Here is a 22,316-nt window from a genome sequence, read left to right as displayed (position 1 = left end):
ACCTGGACTAAGGATGCTGTGTGAGAGCTCTGCTGCAGCTGGCCAACATAATGCTCCATTTGGGTCACGGTCATCAGTTGGGGCCAAATAGTATAGCTAACCTTTTTTTTTTTAAACTCCATCAGCTGGCTAACAGAGCTTCTGTCTGTATCACACACATACCAACAGTTTCTGTAATATTCAGAAGTGTTTGAGCACTGTGATATACTGCATTTTGAGTTTCCTTTTAATTAACCGTCACTTGTTTGTTAAATTTTTACCATTTGTCTCTCCGGAATGCCTGAATCCTAAATTATAGCTGTAGTATCTCATTGTTTGAGCACTGATATGCTACAGTAATTTGCACAGAGCTGAAAGAAGTTTACACTGCTGCTTTCACTTAACCACAAGGGTTTTTGTGAAAGTTTATTACTCAGCCAGAACTCATTCATTTGTAAGTAGTACTGCAATTTTGAGTTATGCAATGAAGTTCAGCTCTGCATTTTTTGCAAATGAGCAGTGAAATTGGGCATTGATAACCAGTCAGAGGAGAGGTTCCTAAACTAGAACATGCTTTGCTCACCTTACTATCAAACATTTGTTCCATTGAAACAGCAGGATCTGAGATTACCAAGCTGTATGGAGTTCTGTTTATATACCATCATCTTAATAAAAGTGAGAAGTCTAATTAAATGATAACCATGGCAACAAAGTTTTAATCTTATGATGTGACGGCTTGAGATTTGATGAGCACTTTTGAAACAGGAGATGTAACAGGCAACGTTTATTCCAAACTTTTTGTTTAATGTTAACATTCATCTGCCATTTCAGAATGATCTACAGCTGTTAACATCTGCTGAGTGAGAGTGTGTTGGAGGCTCAGGAGGAAGCATTGCAGAGTTACGATCATTGGTTAAACTGTCCAATCGAAATTTAATTCACATTTAGCAAATGCTTTTGTGCTTGTTATTAATTGATAATTTAAGACTGAAAGCAAACCTAAGCTGGTCATTGTATGTGGGCCATAAAATTAAGCTCATATCACAGTTCAAAAACAGAAATCTATTCACCAGTAGAAACTATAACAGCATTAAGGAAAAAACTATAAATAAGATGATTCATTATAGGCAGTCAAGTTAACAACCATACAAATGACCAAGAGAACTTACCAAAGGTGACCAGGATTGGGATTTGGAGTTTCAGCATCCATTTCCAAGTGCTGTCAAACAAATGAAATTGAGTCACTAATAAAGAAAGAAGAAAAAGGGAGTAATTGTAATTATTGTAATCAGTTTGTTCAATTAAAAGTGAAATGAAAGGATGCACATGGTCAGCAACAATACTCAAACAGTCTGTGACATTCTATATACACAAGGCAGGCTGGGTTTATGGATTCAAGCTGTGTCAAATTCTGACCCTACCATCTGTGTACCTCAGCAGAAATTATGTTTCATCAGACCAGGCTATGTTTTCTCAGTCTTCAACTGTCCAGTTTTGATGAGCCTGTGCCCACTGCAGCCTCTTTGCATACTTTGGGTCTATTTATATCAATTCATTCATTCATCACTTGAATACCACAGACTATTGTGTATTACCACAACTACAGTAGAGTGTTGTTGCTGACCATGTGCACACTTTGATGACCAGTTTACCATCTTGTAATGACTACTTCCAGCGTGATTTGATTTTATGAACATGAGTTTAGTGTTCTTTAGTGGGCTTCCTATTTACCAGGTTTTAATCCAGTAGAGCACCTTTGTGATCTGGCAGAAGGGGAGATTGGTAACATGTAAGTGCACCTGAAAGCTCTGCAGCAATTGGATGACAACCTTGTCAACAAGCATCACAATCTCAAAGGAATGTTTCCAAAATCTTGTGGAAACCATACCATAAACAATTGAGGCCTTTTTGAGAGCAAAATGATTGTAATACTGGGTAGGACCTCAATAGCCTAAAATGCTACTCCATTAAAGTTTAGCGTTAGACTTTGCAGTTTCATAGCAGTTTTATTTTTACTTAGAATAAAAATATTTCAAAAAGATCAAATAGGTGAATATCCAATCAATTTCAAATGTCTTTTCAGTTAAATTTGTCTCGAGTAGTATTAAACCTTTTAAAGATTCCTCACTATTTATGTAGTGTTTCGAGTTTGGACATGAAGTGAACAAAGCAGATTGGCTATGTAACAGCATCGGTCATTTTTCACAACGGAAGGATTGCAGCAGCTCTGCATGAGGACTTATTGTTCAACTGCCAGATGAAGATACAGACCTTGTGCACGGTTACAGAAACCAGTGTTAATTTTGCTGCTGTGCTGATAGAAAATCAGTTGGAAAGTTTCTACCAACTCAGACAAAAGACAGCTACCTGTAAAACATGCAAAACTAACGTTCTTCCTGGGGGAGGCAAAAAAAAGGTTTTTAAACACCACTAACCTGACACGACACTCAAGAGTACATCACCCAAGGCACGTAAGTATTACAGTGATCAGAACACAGCACAGCTAGTAAAACCCACAAACAAACAAAAAAAATCCAGCGAACTGTGGAGACCACATTTGACCAATACCAAAAGTACAGCAACCGGAAGGCTAAAGAAATCACGTCCAAAGTGATGGAATTTTTAGTGCTTAATATTTCACCAGGAGCCACACAATGCCATTCCTATTCTTCAAGTGTTGCCTTTCCCGAGCTGTAGCAAGCAGTTTAATCACACAGATTAACTTATGTTACCTCCCTGAGTTTTACAAGCGATACATGGAGTTCTGAGGTCAGTCCCACATCCAGAAGCTCAGTGGATTCATCCCCACTTTGAGCTACACAGTGCAGCTGTGTGCACAAAAATCCACAGGTAGACAAAGTTTCAAATGTGAACGACTCGGCAGATACCGATTGAGGGCAGGGCTTTTAAAAAAGCAAAGAATGTTATATCTTGAGACATTATGGATGCAACATTTCCAATCAACCACATTTAAAACGCTGTTGAACTCCGAACACTAGTTCAATTTGTGTGCAGAATTGTACTGTGGAGGTATTTTACAAATATTTGCATGAGTCACATATGGCTTACTTAAAAAAAAAAAGGAAAAAAAAAAAAAGAAAAGGAAAAAAAGGCCAGACTGGCTATATACACAGGAGTTACCTACATGCACCCTGTGTGCCTAGGAGTCATGAACCAACTTCTTTCTCTTCAGCTGAAGTGAGGACCTTTCACTAGAAGGGTGTCTGTATTTACTGCCAAAGATCTCACAACCAATGTCTGGAAGAGAGTCATGTGATTCTCCACAACCACCTAAGTTCTGCAAACAGGACAAAGAGAAATTGCACATAATTGTTCAGGCATTAGAAAACTTTTGATAATTAATAAAGGGAGCTGTTGACGTCACATTAAATGAACGCATGAACATGAAGCTATGAAATGAAGACAAGAAGCTACCCTGTTACTAAGAAAAATGTATACATTTGATGGAAAATGGAAAAAACGCCAAGAACCATCCTAAATTTATGGGTACATTTAATGCCCAATGTTGGCATTCATATTTTGTTCTGAATATTTTCACAAAAAGATTTACAGCTTCAGGAAAAACTATGGGTCTGTCAGGGTCTCATATGCTCTTAATACTTGCATGCATAAGCACGTGCAGTTTGGTTAACACGATAAGCATGCATATGCCTTAGGCAAGAACACCTAATTTCATCATTTTAAATCATGTTGCCATTTAATTTCAATTAGAAAAACTGATAAGGAATCAGGTATGTTTCTGCTTAGTTGATGTTTAAACCTGCAGCCACACTAGCCATTTATGGATAAGACTGGAGAACCATCTTACGATATATAAGCGTTAAAGAATTCCACTAGCATTCAATGAGGGAGAGAACAACTTTGTCTTAGAAACGACCAAATACGTTTAACTTAAAGTGAAATATTTACAGACTGTAGGTGGCATGAAATGGAGTCCAGTGATTACCAATCCTGGCATTTAAAATCCATATCCCTGTATATTTTGAAGTTCTCACTTTTTATACCAACACTGAACTAACAAATCATCTCAGTAGGAGATATAGCTCAAGCACGAAACACTAACTGCACGTGGATGAGTTAGAATCTTCGTGGCGAATTTAAAAGGTTAGCGCGAGCGAACCAGTTAACGGACACTCAACGGTTTTGTAAGCTATAGCCTGAGACGCTGCTCTTCTACCCGTCAAAACCATCGATTTATTGTAGCATATAGTTGCGTTTTGTATATAGTAATTCCACTGACTTTTCTTCAATACATCTTCCCTGAGTATAAGTTACACTCCTGTTTGCATACAAAGTATTTACCCCCATTTACAAAGTAAGTAGCACTAGCTAGCTAACTTGGCTAGCATTACGACTTTAGCTTGAAGCTAAAAAAAAACTAGCTATAGCGTTAGCCAAAAATAATTTTGGTATTTGTTAGTTAGAAGTGTCAATTCTGTTATTAACTTAACACTACTAGCGATGGTTACATCAGTGGCGTAATTACGGGCTAAACGACTTTTGCTAGCTAGCACTAGTATCCTCACTAATTGGCCTTCTAGCGAGCTCGCTAACCTCGTCTCATTTTAGAAACATGCCTTTAGAAAAACACGAAATGTTAGTATTACCTCTCCGCAGACTTTTAAGTCCCTCCGTTTCTTATCAGTCGCAGCTAAAGCGCTCACCTTTAGTTCTTTGGGTTTTTTTTTTTTTTAAGTCACGCCTCTCCACGTAAAGCATGTGATACATGTGATACATGTGATACATGCTTCAGCCAGTTAAATAAATAGTAGGCGGGTACCCTACATCCGCAAAGGGCCGGTGTGGCTGCAGGTTTTCATAAAGCAGCCTGGGCACATCTGATTCTACTTGTGTAATCAGTTGGCCTCAGTCTTTAAACAGTTAACCTGATGTGCTCTGGCTTGTCTGGAAAGAAATCCAGCAGCTAACTGGCCTGTCGTGGATAAGTCTGGACAACGCTCAATAAAAATGCACAGGTTCTTTCAAACATCAAGAAACTATATATTAAAGAAGCATGGTAAATTTAGTCGTTCAGTTTATTATTAAATACATGTGTAAAAATGATCAAACCTACATTTAAATATATTTACCTTCACTAAATTTGAGCAGTCGAAAAAGTGCACAAAATCAGGAACTTTGCAAACATTTTAACACACCACAGGGTCAGTGTTCCCAGATAGTGATTAAGATCAATCCAGGATTACTTTTTTCCTTATGGAAAACAGTCAAAGGGTTCTCTGAGTGATGCCACAGAAGATCCACGTTTGTTACCATGAAATACAAAGTTTGCACAAGGGACGTGAGAGTGTGAAGAACCTTTAAAAAAAAAAAAAAAAAAAACACAACCTTTTCCAAATTAAGATTCTTTAAGACTTCTTCACACTCACACATCCCTTCTACAAACATAGTATTTTATGGAACCAAAAGTAGTTCTTCTGTGGCATGACTCAGAGAACCCTTTGACAAAACAATGATTTTTTTCAAGTGTTCGTTAGTTAAGGAAGTAGTTCTACTTAGAACTATGACTTCTATATGGAACCATTTCATGCTTAAAAGGTTCTTTGCATAGTGAAATGGTTCTTTAGAATGATGGAGATTGTGTTGTGCATGGTTCTATATAGCACCAAAAGGGTTCTTCTATTGTTACAAGCTTGACATTGTAACACTACAAGCACTCTCTTGGTGCTAAATAGAAACATGTACAACGAATTCTCCATTCTATATACTGTAGGTCCTGCTCATGGTCATTCACTTTACTAAAGAACCCTTGAAGAACCATATATTTTTTAAGTGAGTACACTTATCAAAGGAGTATGGATTATTTACCATATTAACCTTTTTTTATACAATTACTTACAGTTGTCTTCTTATAATCAGGTTCACTAGCAAGACAGGTGCGCAAAAGACAAAGGTATGTAATGAACAAGCAATAGATCCTTTAATAACTTTAATAACATACATTGAATGTGACAATGATTCTGTTTTGTATCTTTTGTTTAACTGTACAGAATGTCTTGCAGAAAACCATCATATTGGACACTTAGGCGAAAAGCAAAAGCATAGGTTGATCGAGACTTAGTCAATTCAGGCACAAGGGGGGGAGGGGCAGAGCATTGATTCAGAAACAGAAAACAATGCTCTACTTGAAGACGAAGATGACGATGATGATGATTTGGAGTTCATGGATTGCCAATCTGCTGTGTGTAATAATGACCTCAGTTGCATTACTAATGATGTATTTTTTGACTGTGAGGACTTTGATTCTGGATCAGAGTCAGAACTGGAGTTTGATTCTTTGCGTGATGAACTAGCAAAATGGGCAATTCAGCTAGATGTCCTTGGCAAGTATCACTCAATCTTGCCAAAAGATGCCAGGACACTCTTGAGTACAGCAAGATCAAAAGATCTTGCAATTCAGGATAAAGCCGGTGGTCAGTACTACTACTTTGGTGTGCTCCAATCAATTACACACATTCTGCAAAAAAACAAGGGTTTAGTGGCCAATACAAAACACCTGAAACTTCAAGTCAATATTGATGGGCTACCACTTTTCAAAAGCTCACCAACACTGTTGTGGCCCATCCTTGGCACTGTTATTAACTTGCCACATCATGAGCCAGTGACAATTGGGCTGTTTTGTGGTGAACGAAAGCCTAATTCACCAAACGAGTTTCTTGATGACTTTGCATTAGAGATAGCCAAGCTTGCTGAGTGGTTTGACTTTGAGGGAGTAAGGTTAACTTTGCAGCTCTCTTCAATGGTCTGTGATGCCCCAGCTCGTGCTTTTATTAAGTGTATAAAAGGTCACACAGGGTACCATGGGTGTGAGAAATGCACACAGGAAGGCGTTTACATAGACAACAGAATGCCGTATCCTAGAACCGACCTGCCACAACGGACAGATCAAAGTTTCAGGGATAAGACCGATTTGGATCACCACCATGGTATTTCAGCTCTAGAAAAGACATCTCTGGGAATGGTATCTGGGTTCCCTCTTGATTACATGCACCATGTGTGCCTAGGTGTCATGCGGCGACTTCTGTACCTGTGGCTGAAGTTAGGTCCTCTCACTTGTAGGCTGTCCAACTTTCAGGAAAACGCATTAACAGAAAGGCTGCTGGGTATCCAAAGCTATGTACCTATTGAGTTTGCACGTCGACCAAGGACTCGCAGAGAAATTGACAGGTGGAAAGCCACAGAGTTTAGACAATTTTTATTGTACACTGGCCCTGTTCTGCTCAAAGATACATTGAGTGTACCAAAATTATCTGCTGCTATTTGTGGGCATTTTCATCCTTAGCAACAATACTCTGATTGAGGACTATCTTGAATATGCCAATAACATCCTAGGTCTTTTTGTTTCTCATTTTGGACAGCTCTATGGCCCTAAATTTGTGTCATACAATGTTCACAATCTAGCGCATCTTGCGCAAGATGTTAAAAATCACGGTGTTCTAGACAGCTTCAGTGCCTTCCAATATGAAAACCACCTGAGTAAAATGAAAAAAATGATTAGAAAACCTAGCAGCCCACTCAGTCAAATTGTAAAAAGACTGTCAGAGGTACCATGAAGAGATAGCCCAGAGAAAAAGACATGTTTATTAAGACAAAGCATCTCTGGTCCTCTTCCTCCACCTTTTTATGGTGCAACCCAATACAAAAAGCTGGTAACACCACAGTTCACTGTCAAGCTTGACCAGGCCAACAGTTATATTTACCTTGAGGGAAAAGTTGCAAAGGTTAAAAATATCATCTCTTGCAGGAATGAGGTATTTGTGGCATACAGCAGATTTGAGCAGCATGAATCATTATTTGATTATTCACTGTCATCATCTACCTTTGGCATATATTTGGTGGGCTCACATGGGCTCACAAGAACGATACATTTCTGCAAAGCTGATCAAATAGAGTGGAAGGCCTTCCTAATTCCATATAAACACAAATGTGTGTCAATTCCACTCTTGCATGCAAAAACTCAGTAAATGTGTACTACCTTTCATAATGTTTGGAATCACTAGCAAGATTTTTTTTATCTTTTTATATCCAAAACTAACTACAATGTGGATTTAAATATAGCAAACTACATATCAAACTGTCTATTTAATTAATTCAGTATTTTTTATTTTATTTTTTAAAAGTGATAAATCAAATACTGCAATTCTGTTTACCATTTTTGTTTACCCTGAAATGTAAGCATCACATTTGATAAGTGGAGAATTGTTTGTGTAATGTAAAACTAGAAGTTTCAGATAATTACGAAGCTACAAATGTAGCACAATATCCAAAATGTAGATGTATCCAGAGTAATGAACGTGTGTATAAAAACACACACACACACACACACACACACACACACACACACACACACACACACACACTACTCTGGATAAATCTACATTTTGGAAATTGTGTTACATTTGTAGCTTCCTAATTATCTGAAACTTCTAGTTTTGCATTACATAATATTACAATGATATATTTTTAACTGTGATCCCAAACGGTGAATGGTAGTATGTGTGAAAAATTTATTAATGCATCTGTCTATCTACAGCTCACTTTTAAAAAATAACAAAAGTATTAGTACCTTTCTGTCAGAAAAAACGTGTCATTTTGGGGGGGTTGGGCATGGTGCAGCTCCTGCAATGTACCTCATAGTAGAGTTTGTTGGGGAGGAGCAGACCGGACCAGTGGCAAAATCTTGGTATAAGGATGGCTTCTCCTGGTGGCCTCCCTACAAAGATGAAAACCGACTCTTGAAAAGTGTCAGGAAATCAGAGGTCCCACAGCCTGATAAAGGGTGGAGCAAGCACAGCGTGCGAATACTTTATGAATCAGGTGATAATAAAAGTTTGGTGACCACACACTGTATGGAAAAATATATTATTGTAACCATAATATACCTGATCTAAGCTGCTCTTTTCTTTTTTTGCCCTCCTCACAGAGTCGTTTGACAACATTGTTGCCAACTGGAAAAAGTCATGCTACACATCAGATCTTAACTGAGTTAAGAAACTCCAGCACAGAAACTCTGGGAAAGAGAGTCAGGAAGTGAGCTGTGCATACTGTGCTATAAATATTATAAAACAATTCTGCAGTGTGTACGACCTATTGCTAATTTATTACTGTACTCTTGTAGAAAGAAAATATACTCTTCCTCTGAACAAGAAGAAGAAGAAGAACCACAACCTGTCAAAGTAAAAAAACTTGCAAATGCACCAAGGCCCCCAGCCCCACCACAAAGACAGAAACATGGTTCAAAAAATAACGGTTAGTGCATTTAATTTTACAATTGTGTGGATCCTACCACACAGACTACACACATTTTTGTTGTTGAAGCAACCACAGTGCATGTCATCTACTAACAATCTCATACCATAGCTACACCTTTCATCACAAAAGAGTTGCAAAAATGTCAACGCTCTAAACCTGACTTTTTTGCATTCTTAGCACTAACCAGCACCTTTCAGCCTGGAAGAGCAGAGCAGGAGTGGTGTAACAATCTGTCAGATAGTCAAGGTATACAGGTCCTTCTCAAAAAATTAGCATATTGTGATAAAGTTCATTATTTTCCATAATGTAATGATAAAAATTAAACTTTCATATATTTTAGATTCATTGCACACCAACTGAAATATTTCAGGTCTTTTATTGTTTTAATACTGATGATTTTGGCATACAGCTCATGAAAACCCAAATCTCAAAAAATTAGCATATTTCATCCGACCAATAAAAGAAAAGTGTTTTTAATACAAAAAAAGTCAACCTTCAAATAATTATGTTCAGTTATGCACTCAATACTTGGTCGGGAATCCTTTTGCAGAAATGACTGCTTCAATGCGGCGTGGCATGGAGGCAATCAGCCTGTGGCACTGCTGAGGTGTTATGGAGGCCCAGGATGCTTCGATAGCGGCCTTAAGCTCATCCAGAGTGTTGGGTCTTGTGTCTCTCAACTTTCTCTTCACAATATCCCACAGATTCTCTATGGGGTTCAGGTCAGGAGAGTTGGCAGGCCAATTGAGCACAGTAATACCATGGTCAGTAAACCATTCACCAGTGGTTTTGGCACTGTGAGCAGGTGCCAGGTCGTGCTGAAAAATGAAATCTTCATCTCCATAAAGCTTTTCAGCAGATGGAAGCATGAAGTGCTCCAAAATCTCCTGATAGCTAGCTGCATTGACCCTGCCCTTGATAAAACACAGTGGACCAACACCAGCAGCTGACATGGCACCCCAGACCATCACTGACTGTGGGTACTTGACACTGGACTTCAGGCATTTTGGCATTTCCTTCTCCCCAGTCTTCCTCCAGACTCTGGCACCTTGATTTCTGAAAACAGTACTTTGGACCACTGAGCAACAGTCCAGTGCTGCTTCTCTGTAGCCCAGGTCAGGCGCTTCTGCCGCTGTTTCTGGTTCAAAAGTGGCTTGACCTGGGGAATGCGGCACCTGTAGCCCATTTCCTGCACACGCCTGTGCACGGTGGCTCTGGATGTTTCTACTCCAGACTCAGTCCACTGCTTCCGCAGGTCCCCCAAGGTCTGGAATCGGCCCTTCTCCACAATCTTCCTCAGGGTCCGGTCACCTCTTCTCGTTGTGCAGCGTTTTCTGCCACACTTTTTCCTTCCCACAGACTTCCCACTGAGGTGCCTTGATACAGCACTCTGGGAACAGCCTATTCGTTCAGAAATTTCTTTCTGTGTCTTACCCTCTTGCTTGAGGGTGTCAATGATGGCCTTCTGGACAGCAGTCAGGTCGGCAGTCTTACCCATGATTGCAGTTTTGAGTAATGAACCAGGCTGGGAGTTTTTAAAAGCCTCAGGAATCTTTTGCAGGTGTTTAGAGTTAATTCGTTGATTCAGATGATTAGGTTAATAGCTCGTTTAGAGAACCTTTTCATGATATGCAAATTTTTTGAGATAGGAATGTTGGGTTTTCATGAGCTGTATGCCAAAATCATCAGTATTAAAACAATAAAAGACCTGAAATATTTCAGTTGGTGTGCAATGAATCTAAAATATATGAAAGTTTAATTTTTATCATTACATTATGGAAAATAATGAACTTTATCACAATATGCTAATTTTTTGAGAAGGACCTGTATAATGTCTGAAACATTTAGAATGGTGGATTTAAAAGAAACACCAGTATTTTTAACCTAATGACTGAAGTAATTAACAGCATGCATTTTCCCCTGTTACCTTTAAGCAGTAAAAACTTCTGTTTTAATAAAATATTAGTATAAATCTCATTATGCAAATGGAACATCCAGACGTCATCAATCCAACTTGTTAATATCATGTTTCGTTAATGATCAGAAAGCCATTTTTGTTTCCCCACATAAAGGAAATGACTGTTGTCCACTATAGATATTGGCACTTCTGAAAAAAAATTAAATACTTACCCGGTCTTTTCTGCTTTATTCAACACATGGATCACCACAGCAACACTGTCCTAAATGACGACAAATCAGAAGCAGGGGACAATTGTATGTCAGGCCACATTTTATGTTTACTTTTTGCCAACATGTTAAATTCAGCTAAAAATAGTAATTGTGTTCTCTGTAGAGTATCTGTACTTATTTTCACTTACCAAGGGCTTCCAAATCTTAAACACAACAAAGACAACATTCAAGGAATTTTTAATTACATTTAAGAAAAAAGTTGATGTTATCATAATGTCAATGCTAGTTTGCAATTTGCAATTTGAAAGTGTTTGTGCATTTGGAACAATAGATTACTTTTACGCCAAGGATAAATTGGGATCATAGTTACATACGTCAAATTACAACTGAGACTTCAAGGCATCAACATTAAACACTTCTGATTTGAAGCCAACATGAGCACACAACAAACTTGTGATTTATTTTTTAAGATTACCCCATTTGTTCCGCAGTCAGAGAAAATGTTTAATTCTCTAAATTCTCTAAATTTTGTATACTATCTAGGCCCTTAAAGATTTGGAACTTTCATTTTTAGTAATTCAGTACAGTAAGTGTTTTAAGGGGGCTGCTTAGCTGCTGGTTGCTTTGTGTAGTATCCACCTTAGTGGCCTGTTTAAAAATAAAATGCTAGAGTGCAAAATCATCACTCTTGGCTTTAATTAGATGGGGCTGTATCAGCTAATAAAGCTGGACATAGCACTGCAAATAGTTTCTATCATGACAATACACATGGTGAATTTTTTTAATTCATGAGAAGTCCTGCGGTTAACGAGCAATTATTAACTAAACACAGGACTTAACAGACATGTGAGTTAGTTATAAAGCAGGCATGAGGTTTTTAAAAGCATCTTAGCATGAATATGATTCTTAAATTAGTGTTTATGAATCTTAACTAGTAGAGCGTAAGTCTTAAGTGTAATGCTCGCTCTACAGGTTAAGATAATCTTAACACTAAGATCCTTTTGGGAATCTTGGCCCAGGTTAGTTAGTCTTCTTGTGACATTCCATAATTGAGCCATAATTGTCATAACCAAACTAATCTAGTCATGCCCTTGTCAATACCAAAACTATAAATAAATAATCTCAGAGTTAGAGGTGGGTGATATGGAAAAAATGTAATATCACAAAGTCATTTTTTTTTTTTTTTTAATTTTCTGTAAACAGCACCTACCATGCAACAAGATGCATCAAGGTGGCCCATGTCCAACCAGTGTACATGGGCAGATGCTTCTCATGGGACAGCACAAGGCCAGGGTGTTCTACCTCATGTCAATGGTGAGTTTACTGAAGAAGCAGAAAAATATTTTTTTTCCAGTTGGGCATTAATACATGAATAATATAGTTAACAATGACACTTTAGGTCGCTAAAATACTAAGAATAAAAGTCAGGCATTTTCTGTAGAGTAACCATTTTTATTTTAATTTCCCCATTAACAGCACCCACCATACAGCTATGACAGTTAAGTACACTTTTCATCTCAAAAGCATCTGAGCACGAATATGATGCTTAAAATAGCGTTAAGATAATCTTAACTGTCAGAGTGTGTGTTTAGTGTGATGCTCGCTCTACCAGTTAAGTTTATCTTTACACCAAGATTCTTTTAAGAATCTGGGCCCAGGTTAGTTAGTCTTCTTGTGACACACAGGATGAGCCATAATCACCATAACCAAGCTAATTTTCTCATCATGCCCAGTCAAAACAAAACTAGAGTCACACATGTTCTGAGTATCTTTTTTTTTATTCCCTGTAAACAGCATATACCATGCAACAAGAGCCATCAAGGTGGCCCATGTCTGACCAGTGTACAGGACAAGGCCAGGGGGTTCTATCTCATGTCAATGGTGAGTTTACTGAAGAAGGAGAAAAGCAATTTTTCAGTTGGGTATTAGTACGTTAACACTACAGGTAAGAATGATGCCTTAAGTCGCTGAAATGCAAATAATAAAAGTCAGGCATTCTCAAAAGCACAGGATGTGCCATAATTGCCATAACCAAGCTAATTTTCTCATCATGTCTTGTCAAAACCAAAACCTCATTGGTGCTTGAAAGTTTGTCCTACAAGTAGATAAGGAGAACCATATCAAACAAATGAGACACAAATATTATTTTTATATTATTTTTTTATTGAAGTAAATGGTCCAATGTTACAGATCTGTGAGTGGTAAAAGTATGTGAACCTTTGCTTTCAGTATCTGGTGTGACCCCTTTGTGAAGCAATAACTACAACTAAACGTTCCCGAAAACTCCTGATTAGTCCTGCACATCGGCTTGGAGGAGTTTTAGCCCATTCCTCCTCAGCTTCAACTCTGTTATGTTGGTGGGTTTCCTCCCATGAACTGCTCGCTTCAGGTCCATCCACAACATTATTTCATTAATATCGGGACTTTGACTTGGCCATTCCAAAACATTAACTTTATTCTTCTTTAACTATTTTTTGGTAAAATAACTTGTGTGCTTTTGGTTGTTGTCTTGCTGCGTGACCCATGTTCTCTTGCGGATGCAGCAAAACAGGCCTAAACCATGATACTACCACCACCGTGTTTCACAGATGGGATAAGGTTCTTATGCTGGAATGCAGTGTTTTCCCTTCTCCAAACATAACGCTTCTCTTTTAAACCAAAAAGATCTGTTCCATTGTTCCAGTAGCCTTCTGGCTTGTCTTCTTTATCTTTAGCAAACTGCAGAGAGCAGTGGCTTTCTCCTTGCAACCCTGCCATGCACATCACTGTTGTTCAGTGTTCTCCTGATGGTGGACTCATTAACATCAACATTAGCCAATGTGAGAGAGGCCTTTAGTTGCTTATATGTTACCTTGGGTTCCTTCGTGACCTCGCAGACTATTACACGCCTTGCTCTTGTCGTGATCACTGTTGGTTGACCACTCCTGGGGAAGGTAACAATGGTCTTGAATTTCCAACATTTGTACACAACCTGTCTGACTGTGTATTGGTGGAGTCCAAACTCTTTAGAGATGGTTTTGTAACCCTTTCCAGCCTGATGAGAATCAATGACTTCTCTCAGAAATCTCCTTTGTTCATGCCATAATACACTTCCACAAATGTGTGCTGTGAAGAGCAGACTTTGATAGATCCCTGTTCTTTAAATAAAACAGGGTGCCACTCATACCTGATTGTCATCCCATTGATTGAAAACACCTGACTCAAATTTCACCTTCAAATTATCTGCTAATCCTGAAGATTCACTCACATATACAACCCCTGGCAAAAATTATGGAATCACCACTCTTGGAAGATGTTCTTTCAATTGTTTAATTTTGTAGAAAAAAAATAAATCACAGACATGCCACAAAACTATCATTTCTCAAACTGTCAACCCTCTGGCATTAAGAAACAATAAAAAAAGAAACAAATATAATAGTTGTGGTCAGTCACAATTGCTTTTTTTTAGATCAAGTAGAGGAAAAAAATATGGAATCACTCAAATCTGAGGAAAAAATTATGGAATCATTAGAAAACACTGCACCATTATTACTTTGTTGCACCACCTCTGGCTTTTATAATGGTTTAAACTCTCTGAGGCATGGAGTTAACTAATGACAAACAGTATTCTTCATCAATCTGCCTTCAACTGTCTCTTGCTGTTGCCAGATCAGCTTTGCAGGTTGGAACCTTGTCATTGACCATTTTCTTCAATTTCCACCAGAGATTTTCAAATGGATTGAGATCCGGACTATTTGCAGGCCATGCCATTGACATTATATGTTTTCTTGAAGGAAAGTCTTCACGTCCTTTGCCCTATGGCAAGATGCATTATCATCTTGAAAAATGAAGTCATCATCACCAAACATCCTTTCAACTGATGGAATAAGAAAAGCGTCCAAAATTTCAATGTGGACTTTGGCATTTATTGAAGACCATCTCCCCTGTGCCTTTACCCGACATGCAGGCCCATATCATCAACAACTGTGGAAATTAACATGTTTTCTTTAGGCAGTTATCTTCATAAATTTCATTGGACAGACACCAAACAAAAGTTCCAGCATCATCACCTTGCCCAATGCAGATTCGCGATTCATCACTGAAGATCACTTTTATCCAGTCACCCACAGTCCACGATTGCTTTTCTTTAGCCTACTTTAACCTTGTTCTTTTCTTTTTAGGTGTTAATGATGGCTTTTGTTTGGCTTTTCTGTATGTAAATCCCATTTCTTTTAGGTGATTTCTTACAGTTCAGTCACAGACATTGACTTCACTTTCCGGCCACTTGTTTCTCATTTGTTTTGTTGTGCATTTTCTGTTTTCAAGACATATTGCTTTAAGTTTTCTATCTTGATGCTTTGATGTCTTACTTGGTCTACCAGTATGCTTCCCTTTTACAACCTTCCCATTTTGTTTGTACTTGGTCCAGATTTTAAACACAGCTTACTGGGAACAACCAACATCTTTTGCGACATTCCACAATGATTTATCTTCTTGAAGGAGTTTTATAATCCTCTCATTTGTTTCAACTGACATATCTTGTGTTGGAGCCATGATTCATGACAATCTGCTTTGTGCAACAGCTCTCCGAGGTGTAAGCACTCTTTTTAAACTGAAGAATAATTAGCAAATCTAATCTGCTGCAGATGTTTTGTTTTTAAACTGCAAATTACAGAGTGATTCCAAAATTTTTTCCTCAGATTTGAGTGATTCCATATTTTTTTCCTCTACTTGATCTAAAAAAAGCAATTGTGACTGACCACAACTATTATATTTGTTTCTTTTTTTTATTGTTTCTTAATGCCAGAAGGTTGACATTTTGAAAAATGATAGTTTTGTGGCATGTCTGTGATTTATTTTTTTTCTACAAAATTAAACAATTGACAGAACATCTTCCAAGAGTGGTGATTCCATAATTTTTGCCAGGGGTTGTATGTTATATTGGATCATTTTCCTCAATAAATAAATGACCAAGTCTAATATTTGTCTTATTTGTTTGATTTGAATCTCCCTATCTACTATTAGGACTTGTGTGAAAACCTGATGAAGTTTTAGGTCAAATTTATGCAGAAATATAGACAATTCCAAAGGGTTTGCAGTAAAAATGTTTACAAAATAAATAAAGAAAAAAGAAAAAAAAAAGTCATGTATTTTCTAATTTTTTATTCGCTGTTAACAGCAACGAGATCCATCAAGGTGGCCCATGTCCAACCAGTGTACATGGGCAGATGCTTCTCAAGGGACAGGACAAGGCCAGGGCATCCTACCTCATGTCAACGGTGAGTTTACTGAAGAAGGAGAAAAGCAATTTATCAGTTTATTAATACATAAATATTATAGGTAAGAACAACATCTCAGGTTGCAAAATGCATCTTCTGTAGAGTGAACTTTTTCATTTTAATTTCTGCTTTAACAGCACCCACCATACAGCAGGGACTGTCAAGGCGGTTCATACCCAATCAGTGCGCACGTAAGTTTGATCAGTTAGAATGAACAGCCCTACAACACATTAATCATGAATAGAAAATAGACTAGATCTTGTAAAATGATATTTTTTTTAATTTTGCAACTGTAGACAGAACTGTCCTGGAGGCACTGAGAAAGATGGACCTGAAGATAAATTACCTGACATCTCTTGTAGAATCTCTTGTGTGTGGTCGTCGAATTTTGCCCCCACAACAGCAAGATGATGAAGACTTGAATGTCATCCCTCTGGATTCAGTAGAAGCCCTAGAAAATTTAGAAGAAAGGCTTCTGAGCAATGGACTTAAGCAAAGGATGGTAAAGCTCATTTATCAATTATTTCCCATCAAATAGGACCATGACATGATTCACAAAGTATTCACAAATATTTCCTGTCGTTTTATATTTTTAAGCGTATGATAGCTTTAACTTTAAAAATGTAATACAAATGCAAGAAAAAAGAATACAAATAACACTTGGGTGAGTGACAATGGGAGAATGTAACTTTATATATACGGATTCATACTTAATTAAAAAAAAAAAACCTTTAAAATAAAATGCAAATAAGACATTTAATAGTAACAACAAAATGTATGAAGTTTATACATTTCTATTACTGTGCGTTATTTCAGATTAACATGCTGTCACTAAGTGGTGGACATACCATGAAAAAGACAATCTGGAGAATTGCCAGCAAGGTGTTCACCCCCAACCTTGCGAAAAGCCTTAACTGGTGCGGCAGGGGAGACAAGCGAGGTCTAAAACAAACCGCATGTGGACAAGTTATTATTGGTAAGTCAAGATAAACAATTTACACCTAAAGAAACAATCAGAATGTTTATATGGAGCCTAATAAACTGCTCAAAAACAATTAAAGGAACACTTAGAAAACACATCAGATCTCAATGGGAAAAAAAATCATGCAGATTATCTTTCCTGATATGGACTGGGTAATGTGTTAGGAATGAAAGGATGCCACATAGTTTAATGGAAATGATAATTATCATCCTAGAGAAGTTTGAATTCAAAGTCATACTCTCGTCACATGAGGCCGGGCACTGTCGTGCACCAGGAGGAACCCAGGACCCACTGGGCGCCAGTGGCGGATCTGCCAATTCCGATGTTCTATGGCAAATGCCAATCAAGCTCTACGGTGCTGGGCTGTGAGCACAGGGCCCACTACAGGACGTGGGGCCTTCAGGCCACCCCCATGAAGCCTGTTTTGATTGTTTGGTCAGACACATTCACACCAGTGGTTTTCATGTGTTGTCAAAGCACATAGGATACAATTTGTGTAATTTGTACAAAAAATCGACTTTACTTCAAATGGGGTAAAGCTTTCAGCAAATTTAACCTTCAATGTCCCTTTTAATCTTATAAAAACTCAATAAAAGCTCAAATACAAATAAAGAAGACCCCGACAGCAACGTCATGTTTAAAACCATGCCCTTTTGTCAGATTAGGCTACGTTTTGCTTACATACAGCGCCATTTATCCACCTTAATATAGCAGAAGTGTAACACTTATTTTGTGACTCTTTTAATACTGTTTTTTAATAACAGTTTCTCACATACAGCTGCTGTGATGAAAAATCCAGTGCTGCCAGCGCCGACTGAGGCTGAAGCGGAGAACTGCTTAAAGGATTACTTGCAGCTGGCATTTAGTAGTTAATTGCTATTTTTGTTTTGTTATTTGTGTTCATCATAATTATTATTCTAATGTTTATTTATCATATATAAAAAATTTGATTCATATTTCACTTAATTTTGTGTCAAGGAACAATAATAAATAAGAATCTTACTACCACTGATTATAATGTGTGTTGTTTATAGATATATTATCTGTATTATCTATTATTATTATTATTATTATTATTATTTTTAAAGTAGTACATGAGAGGGGAGTGCACACACACACACACACACACACGTTTAATTACATTCAGACGCTGTATTTTAGCTATACTGTACACATAAGTCTGGAATGCAGCGTCTGAACGCCATTTCAGCATCCAGGCCTGATATTTAGGAGCTGTATTACAGATGAATAAGTGCTCTATTACATGGTCTCGGATAGCTCTCATAAGCGTCTCTGAGACGCAGCCATGATGATGACGTAGTAAGATTGATCTGGAACGCAGCAGCTGAAGATCTTCCACGATCCACCAGCGACGTATCAGAGACGTATTGCAGATGAGCAAACACTCTATTAAATACGTATTCCAGACCAACTGGGTTACATCCAACAGACGTCTCTGAGATGTATATGTGCTATTGGGCACAAGAGAGGATTTTTTAAAACTAAATAAATGTGTTACGGGGAGTGAGTGGGAGTGGTGGATCCAGGCGCAGAGTCCTGTGTGTGAGCGTGCACTTATTTACTGTAAGCACACACGTTTGTCAATTAACAAATGTGTAAAATTATATATATATACTGTATATATACATATATGTATGTACAGTGTATCACAAAAGTGAGTACACCCCTCACATTTTTGCAAATATTTCATTATATCTTTTCATGGGACAACACTATAGACATGAAACTTGGATATAACTTAGAGTAGTCAGTGTACAACTTGTATAGCAGTGTAGATTTACTGTCTTCTGAAAATAACTCAACACACAGCCATTAATGTCTAAATAGCTGGCAACATAAGTGAGTACACCCCACAGTGAACATGTCCAAATTGTGCCCAAATGTGTCGTTGTCCCTCCCTGGTGTCATGTGTCAAGGTCCCAGGTGTAAATGGGGAGCAGGGCTGTTAAATTTGGTGTTTTGGGTACAATTCTCTCATACTGGCCACTGGATATTCAACATGGCACCTCATGGCATAGAACTCTCTGAGGATGTAAGAAATAGAATTGTTGCTCTCCACAAAGATGGCCTGGGCTATAAGAAGATTGCTAACACCCTGAAACTGAGCTACAGCATGGTGGCCAAGGTCATACAGCGGTTTTCCAGGACAGGTTCCACTCGGAACAGGCTTCGCCAGGGTCGACCAAAGAAGTCGAGTCCACGTGTTCGGCGTCATATCCAGAGGTTGGCTTTAAAAAATAGACACATGAGTGCTGCCAGCATTGCTGCAGAGGTTGAAGACGTGGGAGGTCAGCCTGTCAGTGCTCAGACCATACGCCGCACACTGCATCAACTCGGTCTGCATGGTCGTCATCCCAGAAGGAAGCTGACGCACAAGAAAGCCCGCAAACAGTTTGCTGAAGACAAGCAGTCCAAGAACATGGATTACTGGAATGCCCTGTGGTCTGACGAGACCAAGAAAAACTTGTTTGGCTCAGATGGTGTCCAGCATGTGTGGTGGCACCCTGGTGAGAAGTACCAAGACAACTGTATCTTGCCTACAGTCAAGCATGGTGGTGGTAGCATCATGGTCTTGGGCTGCATGAGTGTTGCTGGCACTGGGGAGCTGCAGTTCATTGAGGGAAACATGAATTCCAACATGTACTGTGACATTCTGAAACAGAGCATGATCCCCTCCCTTCGAAAACTGGGCCTCATGGCAGTTTTCCAACAGGATAACGACCCCAAACACAACCTCCAAGATGACAACTGCCTTGCTGAGGAAGCTGAAGGTAAAGGTGATGGACTAAACCCAATTGAGCACCTGTGGCGCATCCTCAAGTGGAAGGTGGAGGAGTTCAAGGTGTCTAACATCCACCAGCTCCGTGATGTCATCATGGAGGAGTGGAAGAGGATTCCAGTAGCAACCTGTGCAGCTCTGGTGAATTCCATGCCCAGGAGGGTTAAGGCAGTGCTGGATAATAATGGTGGTCACACAAAATATTGACACTTTGGGCACAATTTGGACATGTTCACTGTGGGGTGTACTCACTTATGTTGCCAGCCATTTAGACATTAATGGCTGTGTGTTGAGTTATTTTCAGAAGACAGTAAATCTACACTGCTATACAAGTTGTACACTGACTACTCTAAGTTATATCCAAGTTTTATTTCTATAGTGTTGTCCCATGAAAAGATATAATAAAATATTTGCAGAAATGTGAGGGGTGTACTCACTTTTGTGATACACTGTATATATGTATGTATGTATGTATGCATTTATTTATTTATTTATTTATTATTAACACCAGAAAAAAGGGTGTTAATAATACTCTTTCTGTATGAGCACTCCGGATTCGAACCCCGATCTCCGACGTAACAGCGATCTGCTTTAACAATGCGCCACTGGACGCTTGAGATGCGGAAAAACCTCTAAATAAAGTGGTGAAAAGTAATGGCGGCAAGGACAAACAAAAGGGACGCCAATGTAGCATGCTCAAACAAAAGGAATGTATCAAAACGCTAACAACACAGTCTAATTATTTCTCCCCCCACTACTTTTCTCTTTCGAAAAGTAGAGTTGCTTGTGTGCAAAACATAAAACGTTTTAACAAAAGAGAAAGTTGAACTTCACCTTGCTCAGCTCTACAGATTAACTTCAGTTTAACTTTTACTGCCTTTCCTTTCTCTGCTTTACTAAAATGGTTTCTTTTCCCTTTGGTTTTCTTTTTCTTGTTATTCTTCTCACACTGTGAGTTTCTTTTCTATTTTTTTACATTTCCTCGCTTTCCTGTTTCTATCTTTTCTTTTAGTTTCCTCTTTCCTATACTCACCATAACTGTTCGCACTGAATCAACAGTGCGACGCTGGCCTCTTCTTCTTCTTCTTGTGTGATTTTTATTGGCAGTTTGCATTCTCTGTGCATTACCGCCATCCACTGGACTGATGTGTGATCACTTTAGGACTTCATGTTAATAAAGAAACAATAAGATTTATAGTCTCCTTGTGATTTGAGTTTCTTTTAGGAATTTCATGACCGCTTTGCTTGTGGATTCTGTTTCTAGATTTAATAAGTTATTCAGTGTTAACGGTTTCTTTATTGCCTTCTTTAATTCTTCTCTTTCTTTGGAATAATGTCTGCATATAAGTAATACATGTTTTACAGTTTCTACCTCATTACAGTATGGGCACATCCCAGTGTCGTGTTTTCCTAAAATGTATAGGCCGCTGTTTAAACCTGTGTGCCCTATTCTTAGTCTAGCACTATGCTCTTCTCCACAGTTACAACATTTAATTTTAGTTCCTTCCTCACACTTCCCATACTCGTGTTCTCCTCCGCATTTAGCACAACGAAGTTTACCCCTACAAGCAGCTGCAATATGCCCAAATCGCTGACATTTAAAACATCTTGTTGGAGGGGAGATATACGGTTTAACTGTATAACTCACATACCCAATTCTAATTCTTTCAGGTATAGTCTTTTCCTCTAGGGTCATCAATATCGACATGCTTGGTTCTCTAATTCCATCTCTTGTTATTGGAAACCGTTTCACTCTTATTACTCTTATCTCTCTAACATTTTCCTTAATCTGTTCTTCAGTCATTTCTGTTGATACTCCTGATATTACACACATAACTCTCCCTCTATCTTCCCATATTTGTGATTTAATTTCCTT

The 22,316-nt window shown here is 38.3% G+C and overlaps 1 protein-coding gene and 2 long non-coding RNA genes across 8 annotated transcripts; 1 reads left to right on the top strand and 2 right to left on the bottom strand.

The window, feature by feature from the left end:
• Window positions 1–1,052: 1,052 nt before the first annotated feature.
• Window positions 1,053–4,699, bottom strand: LOC134325950 (uncharacterized). Its single transcript, XR_010014427.1, has 3 exons — window positions 4,608–4,699; window positions 3,125–3,277; window positions 1,053–1,223 (listed from the first exon to the last, which is right to left on the bottom strand). It is a non-coding gene; the product is annotated as an uncharacterized LOC134325950 (long non-coding RNA).
• Window positions 4,700–8,582: 3,883 nt separating this feature from the next.
• On the top strand, window positions 8,583–18,637 carry LOC134325932 (uncharacterized). 5 transcript variants are annotated; one of them, XM_063008137.1, is made up of 8 exons: window positions 8,583–8,835; window positions 8,942–9,048; window positions 9,137–9,267; window positions 12,604–12,714; window positions 13,195–13,281; window positions 16,559–16,658; window positions 16,796–16,849; window positions 16,955–17,069. In XM_063008137.1, the coding sequence occupies exons 1-8, from the start codon at window positions 8,827–8,829 to the stop codon at window positions 17,067–17,069; spliced, it is 714 nt and encodes a 237-aa protein (XP_062864207.1). In that variant the 5' UTR covers window positions 8,583–8,826. The 5 variants fall into 5 exon arrangements, with proteins under 5 accessions (XP_062864207.1, XP_062864209.1, XP_062864208.1 ...); XM_063008139.1 differs by lacking the exons at window positions 8,583–8,835; window positions 8,942–9,048; window positions 9,137–9,267 and adding exons at window positions 17,475–17,634; window positions 18,419–18,637 and having other exon boundaries at window positions 12,609–12,714; window positions 16,955–17,160; XM_063008138.1 differs by lacking the exons at window positions 8,583–8,835; window positions 8,942–9,048; window positions 9,137–9,267; window positions 12,604–12,714 and adding exons at window positions 12,883–12,898; window positions 17,475–17,634; window positions 18,419–18,637 and having other exon boundaries at window positions 16,955–17,160.
• LOC134325942 (uncharacterized) lies at window positions 16,528–21,527 on the bottom strand. 2 transcript variants are annotated; one of them, XR_010014416.1, is made up of 4 exons: window positions 21,474–21,527; window positions 17,507–17,600; window positions 17,005–17,109; window positions 16,528–16,667 (listed from the first exon to the last, which is right to left on the bottom strand). It is a non-coding gene; the product is annotated as an uncharacterized LOC134325942 (long non-coding RNA). The 2 variants fall into 2 exon arrangements; XR_010014417.1 differs by lacking the exon at window positions 21,474–21,527 and adding an exon at window positions 21,275–21,459.
• Between the last annotated feature and the right edge of the window lie 789 nt (window positions 21,528–22,316).

Source organism: Trichomycterus rosablanca, chromosome 14, assembly GCF_030014385.1.
Source record: "Trichomycterus rosablanca isolate fTriRos1 chromosome 14, fTriRos1.hap1, whole genome shotgun sequence".
Lineage (NCBI taxonomy): Eukaryota > Metazoa > Chordata > Actinopteri > Siluriformes > Trichomycteridae > Trichomycterus > Trichomycterus rosablanca.
This window is presented reverse-complemented; position numbering and strand designations above follow the sequence as displayed.